The sequence below is a fragment of the Physella acuta genome, unplaced genomic scaffold (genome assembly GCF_028476545.2).
Source record: "Physella acuta isolate Inbredline_101_S28 unplaced genomic scaffold, ASM2847654v3 ptg000309l, whole genome shotgun sequence".
NCBI classification, from domain to species: domain Eukaryota; kingdom Metazoa; phylum Mollusca; class Gastropoda; family Physidae; genus Physella; species Physella acuta.
Window position 1 is genome coordinate 224,804 of NW_026731828.1, and position 8,543 is coordinate 233,346.

The 8,543-nt window shown below is 29.3% G+C and overlaps 1 protein-coding gene across 4 annotated transcripts; it reads right to left on the minus strand.

Annotated features, from left to right (window-relative positions):
* Nucleotides 1-2,965: 2,965 nt before the first annotated feature.
* On the minus strand, nucleotides 2,966-8,428 carry LOC131940156 (putative mitochondrial glutathione transporter SLC25A40). 4 transcript variants are annotated; one of them, XM_059298771.1, is made up of 11 exons: nucleotides 8,319-8,428; nucleotides 8,087-8,161; nucleotides 7,389-7,553; nucleotides 6,758-6,936; nucleotides 6,301-6,368; nucleotides 5,940-6,067; nucleotides 5,281-5,454; nucleotides 4,909-5,018; nucleotides 4,644-4,722; nucleotides 4,194-4,271; nucleotides 2,966-3,274 (listed from the first exon to the last, which is right to left on the minus strand). In XM_059298771.1, exons 3-11 carry the CDS (start codon nucleotides 7,504-7,506, stop codon nucleotides 3,018-3,020), a joined length of 1,191 nt encoding a protein of 396 aa, XP_059154754.1. In that variant the 5' UTR covers nucleotides 7,507-7,553; nucleotides 8,087-8,161; nucleotides 8,319-8,428; the 3' UTR covers nucleotides 2,966-3,017. The 4 variants fall into 4 exon arrangements, with proteins under 4 accessions (XP_059154754.1, XP_059154753.1, XP_059154752.1 ...); XM_059298770.1 differs by having other exon boundaries at nucleotides 8,314-8,428; XM_059298769.1 differs by having other exon boundaries at nucleotides 8,270-8,428.
* Between the last annotated feature and the right edge of the window lie 115 nt (nucleotides 8,429-8,543).

Here is an 8,543-nt window from a genome sequence, read left to right on the forward strand (position 1 = left end):
AAAAATGAAATGATGGATTTGCATGGATTCTTGTTCAAAGGAATTGTCAGGTAAATTAGTTTTCTCCATCTCTCTCCATTGTATGGTAGTAAGAACTTTGTGTATTAATTACATTTAAAATGTGAGTAAAAGCCACACTAATTTCACTTCAAATACTATTCACTGTAAAGAATAAGGTTTTATCATCATGTATATAAAACATTGCTTCGAACCATATTTTCTAGGGTGATGTTTTGCTTTGTAAACAACAGGGTGTTAATGTTTGGTTTTCATCTTCTTTTACAATTTACATCGCTACAATCAAAATAGTGAAATAAATGTTAAAATTCTGCGTTAAAGTAATTAGAAAGTCAATTGTTGCTATAGTAATGGAAAATTTCTTTCAGGCATCTTCATCTCCCCTCCCCCCACACACACACAGTAGAAAAAAAATATAACAAATGTGGAGCTGCATGTTTACTACTATTACTAGTTTACTAAACTAGTGCAGCATTGTTTCCCTTGGTTCCTAGATCTTGTGTACTGTAAATCAAGGAGTTATCAGTGCTGATGGGTATCCGACTTAGAAAGTAAAGGCTGCTGATCATAGAGCTTTCCCTAATGTCTGTTTTGATAAAGAGAAAAAAGTCTGACACAAACAAAGGGCAGACATGAACAAAATCATGACAACAAAATCAGCAGCCTTCTGTTAGTCTGCCGTATGGTCTGTTCCATATGGTCTGTCATGTCGGCCTTAAGTCTAAGACAAGCCTTTAGTCCATGCAGCATCCCATCTTCTAACTATATAAGTATAAGTTATCTTTAAAATATTTTATGTGAATGAATATTAAGCAAACATACAGAAAAAAACTCCAGTTTTGATCAACATGTTCTAAGGTCTATCATTATATCACATACTCAACTCAAAAAAGGGAAGCAACTTTAAAACAGGCATCAATTTTTTAATCTGTAGTAGTATAACATTTAACAATGTAGTTAATGATTTTTCTTTTTTACAATTTATGTTTAAAAAGTTATTATGTGTTTATTATAATTTTAAATACATGTTAAGTTAAAATTTACAATTAGAGCTTGCAGCATACCTGCTTATTAATCAGGAAATAGTTTACCAAGTGACAAATGACATTCGGTATTCCAGCACATCTTCATGGAGAAAAAATATTTTCGTCTATGTTAAGGAAACATTAATAAACATTATTTAGAATTTTTTAAAGTTCTTTGGAATAAATGAAATTTACAATCTTACTGTAGTTTAATAATAATATCTAAATCACCCAACAATTGTTACTGACTTTTTGGAACCATTCAACACACTATGTACCCAGAACACAGACCAAAATGCATTATAAATTTTTAAAAATATTGTTTATCTTAATGAAAGTTCAAAATACTACAGTCCTTTCAAAGATATGTACACAAAAGAGGCGAAAAAAAGTAGTTAACTTACATTTAAAAGCTTGAGGGCGATATATAATTTTGAAAGGTTAACATAAATAATTAAAACTACCATTAGCCCTCAAACTCAAGAAAACAGATACAATTTTTAAAAAGGTTCAAAACAAAATTATTATAATTAACTGAGTATAGGGAATGCTATCAAAATTTAAAGTGATATTAGATTTGCCAAAATTACAAACTGTAATCATGTATGAGATACACTACCTTATTCATCTCTAAGAAAAACAATATTTCTGATTACTGCCACAAAACACCCATATTATGGGTGTAATTTTTGGAGGGGAGAATATGGTAAAAAATAAATTATGATATTGAATGTGAATCTGTAGTATGCAAGGAGAAAGGTGGAATGAGTATCTTTGGCATAAAACAAACCATTAAAAAAAATTAACAAATATTTTTTTTCTTTTGGATAATTAACTCCTGCAAAACAACAACAAAGGACACATGTTAACAGTCATTACATCAATAGTTTGAGAAACCCAAACCAACAATTGAGTTCTTTGCAGATCATAACAGTCAATTTAAAAATAGAAAGATATTGTCTTAAGGCAGTAATTCTCTGGACAAAAGGTAATGAAAAATATACAAGATATATTACAAGAGATTATCTGATTCCATTACAAAATTCTTCAAAAATTAAAACAACTTTTAAAGAGTTAATTAAACTCAAATAATGCTTAACACTGTTTGATGAATATATTAAGGAACAAAGAATATTTTTTTAAAATACAAATACAACAACTTACCCTAGGTTTTGTAAATATACAATTTAATCATTACTCTAAGTCTAATGTTTTAATATCAATTAAACTTGTCTACTAAACAACTTGAAATGTCTTCCAGGTAAATAGACATGTCAATGTTCAATCAAAGAGTATAATTATAATCAGTGTTGGAGCACTACAACGCGGGCACTATAGGTGTGAACATTTTTTTTCAATATGAAAAAGTAAATTAACCCTTTCAGCCTTTCTTGTTTTGTTTTTGATAGTACTGGCATGAGATTTACTAACTAGCTTTACAACCTGAGATATAGAGAGATTTTAACATTGAACTGCATAACTAGATTTTTTTTAAAGCTACGTGCTCATTTTTTAGGGGGGGGGGTCTGGATTTTAACAGAGTAAATAAAAATATATTACTTTTCAATTAATTATTCTGTAAAAACAACCTAGATCTATGTTTTTGGCGGAGTTATGCCCCTTCTGTTAAGGCTGAAAGGGTTAAAAGTAGATTTTTATTGAAGACATGATATGAGCAAATTATAGGTAAAATAAAATAAAACTGTGTTACATTTTGATTTGTATGATTATTTATTTCAAACTGGACAGAGGATTCTATTTAACTAGTAATTCACTTTGTTTTATGGCTATCGCTATACAAGAACCCTTCCATTTTGAGATAATCATCAAATGACAAACCAGAACAAGGATGAAAAAATGTGAAAACAAAAAAACTTCAACAGGCGATGATTATTCAACATTGAAAAGCACTGCTTCAACAACAAATCTGTAAGCATACTATGAGGTTAAATTTATTTCACACTCAAAACTAACTTAAGGTTTTACAGCTGCTTCTGTTTCTGTATAAACTGTTTGTTTCACTGTATTATTTTCCTCAACAGCATCTGTCATTTTCTGTGACAAATACTCAGGAAATTTATATGGAGGACTGTGTTTGTCACATAAATTTTGAACATCATCAAGTTGTAAAAGTCTTTTGTTACGACTAATAAAAAAGTACTTGAATGATTCATAGGTACTTATCATAATAGCACAACTTGGTGCAACTTTAATCAGTCTTGGTAGCAACCCTGGAAGAGGAACAAAAGCAAGTCAAATTGAATAAAAGTTATATGTAATATTTATCAGATAGAAATAAAAAAAAAAAACAAATAGAATAAATGCAAACATTTGTTTTTTATGAAAACTTAATGGTGGTAATGACACCACACAGGGTAATGAGCAGATGACCTTTCTCAGTAAAACACTGTTGATTCCAAAAAGGTTAAAACATGAAATTTAAACTTTGACCTTAAAAAGAAGTTCCCAAACTCAAAGGCTTTACCGATGTTTCACATTTACAAATCAGAGCATAACTGTTTCTATCTTTATGGGTTTACAGATGTGAAGTTTAAAAAAATTATATACTCAGTAAAAAATATCAGCTATAGTCTAACTAGAATTAACTTTGAATGAATTATTAAAATAAAATGACAGTAATATGATTTTTTTTAAAAATTTTAATGAAAAAAAAATACTCATCAATTTTAAACTAAAATCAATATAGAACTATGATAAAAATAATAAAGACTAGAAAAAAAACTACACAAATTTTGAATAGTTAGTGAATAAAAAGCTTTAAGCTAGACAATTAAAACTTTTTCAACTACCAGGTAAATCTGAAAATATATTATAAAGGGAAAGGACTGGATGTATTATAAGGGGAAAGGACTGGTAGTATATTCAACTATAGTGTTTGTACATTAAAAAAATATGAGTAAAGATATTCTTCCTGAGGTGACAGTGAATAGGACAAGTGAAGTAGAGTACACCTGTTTCGATGACTTCTGCATATATATCGAGATAGTGTAGTCAGTTCTATTCTCAGCAGCCTTTACCTTGCAGTTCCATTGGCTAGTTGAAACCGCTTCAGGTATAAATTAAACCAAAACTAGCATATATGTAAATAATTTGCTACTGTCTACTTATTCTTCTACATACGCTACTTACCTGTAAATAAAGCCGTAAAGCCTTCACTTGTATAAATGTTTCTAATAAGTTTCCAAGTGGATGTTGTTATCTTTGAACCTGGTTTAAAAAATTTATAGCCTAAAGTATTTATTGATTAAAAGTCTTGTATCTGATAAGTCCACTAGCAAAATCTGACTAGTCACTAAAAGCTGATTTTGTGTTGTGAAAAAAATGCTGTTATAATAAGTCATAATGTTAGATAAACATACAGATTTTCAATTTTTTACTGTTAAAAGAATAGATTGTTTGTAGATGCAGGTTTTGCCAGTTGGTTCCTTGTTTATACTTGCCCACTTCATCAAAATAAAATATGAATAAAGCTTAACAAAAAATGTACTTATTCTTTTATTTTCTATTTCAGAGATGTAACATTTGATTTTCAGTAAGTTAAAAATATAAAATGGGCATTGATTAACAAAACAAACTAACCTGATATAATAATCTCCCCCAGTTCTATCTGTCTTCTTGTTTTGATCACATCAAAAGGTAAAGTTATAACAGCAGCTATCTGAAATAAAAAGTTGGATTTGAAATTGCAATTTTTGTGAAATAAATCTTTATTGTTAAAACGAGAATAAAATAATAGTTGAAATTATTCAAGAAATAATATTGTCTTAAATATAGCTCTATATATATTTATGCATATTTTTTCACAAAACTATAGTATAATAAAAGAATCAAAATATATATTTACCGATCCTGCAATTGCACCTGCTGCAAAAGATTCTAAAAAGTTCAAATTGCTTCTCCCTTTATTACTTAAAACATACGCTTTCATTGTTTCATAGCTACCCCAGTACATTGCTGTGAATGAATTAGAAGTGAATCCAAATCAAATTTATGGCAAAAAAAAAACAAGTTTAATTGTAATCTTTATAACATTAACACACTAAAACATAAGAATATTTATCTAATTGATAGCTAACAATTTATCAAAAGACATTATAGATCTCTACTATATATTAAATGCATTAACCTCAAGGCATTAGCAAAAGTCCATCAACAAAATGCAGAAAACTAATGGAAAAAACAACTGGAGACAATATTATGATAAATAAAAACTTACCAGAAAATGGTACATCCCTTAATAATGTAGGGCCCAATCCTTTCCATAAAGTTAGAACCCCATTATTTTTAACAGTAATACCAACAGACTTCCAGATTTGTTTGTATGTAAAGTGTTCAGATTGCATCTTTGTGCGTATCATCTCAATGGGACTTATCAGAGATGCTGCCCAAACTGAGTTGTTAAAAAAAATAAAGGAAATCAAATTAAATCAACTATAAACAGCCTAAACTGTTTTATACTATAAATGAGTTTTGCACACAATATAGCAAGTATTTTTTTAATAAGAAAATAAGTAAAGTTCTTTTAACTGACCAGATCTGAAAACGATTTTTTAAGAAAAGAAAATTTATGTATGTACTGTGTGTGTTCATAATGTGAATCAAAATCTATGTCAAGTTTATCAAAATTAATTTATAAAATCAGAAACAATTTAAAACTTAGGATTTTACCTTGTTCAGACATTAATTTATTAAGTATGGGCTTAACAGATACATGGGAATGTTATGGCACCATAGTAAATAAAATCAAAGTTGTTTAAATTCTATATTACTGTATTTTTAAACAAAATAGATAATTTATAAAATAATATGAACAATGTGTGATTATTATTATTCTTTTACATGAACATTACATTCTAAGATGTGCTTTAAAACCACCTCTTGCTATAGCTCCAGCTAACATTGGTTTCCATGTATTAGGGACACGCTCATCATAGTAGCCAAGTGCTACCTTTAGTTGTTCATAGCATGTGAAATACACCACAGTAGCTGGAATTGCCATCACCCTATGAAAAAAAAGTTTTTATAACATGGGAATGGATGCTATTTAGTAATAGGGCGCTTTGTTATCACTTAAAACTATAATGGAGATAAAAAGGTCTTTATCACAAAGAAAAATATTTTCCCAAATTTTTAATATTAAATAAAGTGATACTTATTTACAAAATAAAGTAAATATGTTTAAATCGTTTATGACACATGAATCTATTTTTTATGAATGTAAAAAAATACAACATACAAAGTTGGTGGAAGCCCACTCCATAAAGAAGTAATTCCCTCATATCTTGAAATTTTAATCATTGCATCCTTTATTTGAGAGGAAAGAAAACTCATTAAAAACATCTACTAAAAATAACATGATTATAGACATATTTAAACATGCAGGAATTATCAACGGCCAACTGAAATGCTAGTTAACCATAGCAAATAAGGAGGTTCATTTCTAGACCTAACAAGTGTTCTGAGGGGCAAGTAAGCTCTTTCTGTGACTTCAGGATATTAACAGACTATTGTCAACACCATGTCAGGCTGCCTTTACTTTCCCAGACAAAACCCAGTAATCTGAAAGCCAGGCATGGCCTTGAAACTTCATACAGGTTGTAGTTGCAAACATAAACTGATACTTTCTGAAATCTTTTTGTTACCCTCACTCCCATTATAATCAAATAAGAAGTTTTAAACATGCTCATACTTACAAAGGTCCCAGTAAAATGGCTTGGCCTCTTGTACCATTCAGATGAGGGGGTCAAACCATTTACACAAGGACACAAGTGATCCATTAAACCATTACAATATACAAAGCAGTGACCTTTAGTAAAGTTGGATGGTTTAGCTTGTGACTGTAAACGTATTTTCACAACATCAAAAGGAGTCACTGAAATAAAATGGAACAATATAGGCAGCTATTTCAATGTAAAGGATACCTCCTTATAATTATATAAATAGACAATGCAGCTTTTTTACTTTTTTAAAGTCATCTTACTAGCTTATAATAACGTATCTGTGTGGTAGGTGAAAAATAACTGTTCAACTTTAATAATGAAATAAAAATAAAGAAGTATTATGAGTTTAAAAAATACAATTATTTATGTACTTAAGTATAGGCCTACAAGGATGTCAAAATTAGGTCCCTGCCAGTATGTTCATTAGCAAGGTTAAGAGCATAAATATAATAAATAACTAGAAAATCTAACTTTTCCTTGAGTCAAGGTTGAAAATTAGGATTATAAAATACATGAAAAAGTTTTGTTATGGAGTAAAGGTGAGAAAAGGGTATGGGAACCTTTACTCTGCTGTAAAAAAGAAAGAAATAATTTGTTCTCATACTTGTTAAAGATGTAAAAAATGCGCCAGTACAAGAAGAGATCATCTGCTGTGTTGGTGTTATCATCAGGCCAGACTGAGACTTCTTCAGGTCGCCAGATTTAAGTTCAGACATTTTCATTTAAGGTTTAGGGCCTTTGCAACATATATTTTACGGCATTGTTAGATCTAGAAAGAAACATTTATATTAGGTATAATTTGTACCACAAATCAATACACATATTATTTTACAAGGCCAAACTAATTCAAAGTCAGATTTAATGGAAATATCAGACAATTACATTTTAAAAAATTACAATCAGGCCTTATTCTTTTCATTAATTCAAATAATTATTTATATATATATATTGAAAAATTCACAGTGTATTGCCAGTATTGGGCATAAACAATAAACATTTATTAATAATTAGAAGTCATAGACATAACTTTTGTCACATAATTCAGTCTCAACATTTATCATAAAATTTATAACTAGGCCTATTCTAATCTGTTTCTATTATATAATTATTAATATTAAGTTTACACTCAATACACTGTGAATTTTTCAATTTATATTAGACTAGTAATTAGTAATTAGCTTTTTAGGCCTAAATATTTGAATTTATGAATATGACATGAAAAGAAAAACAAAAGTATTGCATAAGCCAAAGCATAAATAGATTATATTTAATTAGCATGTGAACTACCAAATGTTAATGTACCAATCATCCAATGCTTTCCGGTGGAACCTGCGACGGACACTGGTCTTCTATAGCATGGGGCCTTGTTTCTTGTGTCTAAAAAAAAGACATTTGTCACATTGGTTTAAGTTTAGTCATTCATTAGACAAAAGTAAAAAAAAAAAGAAAATGCATTTTTAGTATTCATTAGACTGTTAGATCTACCTCCTGTAAATCATAAGAGCAAAATAGGCATGCCTATGATTTACATTACGTGACAAGTAGATCCAGATCTAGGCCTAAGGTCTAGACTCTATATATCCAACTTGGTTGGGTTTTTTTTTTCGTTTTAACAGAAGTAAACATAGCACACACATGGAGGACGATTACACTACACGGGTCATGAACTTCGAAACCTTGACCTATTACGAAACTCATAGAAAAACCCTTAGTCACGAATTGTAATATTTAGTACGAAAATGTATTATTACAATTAGGC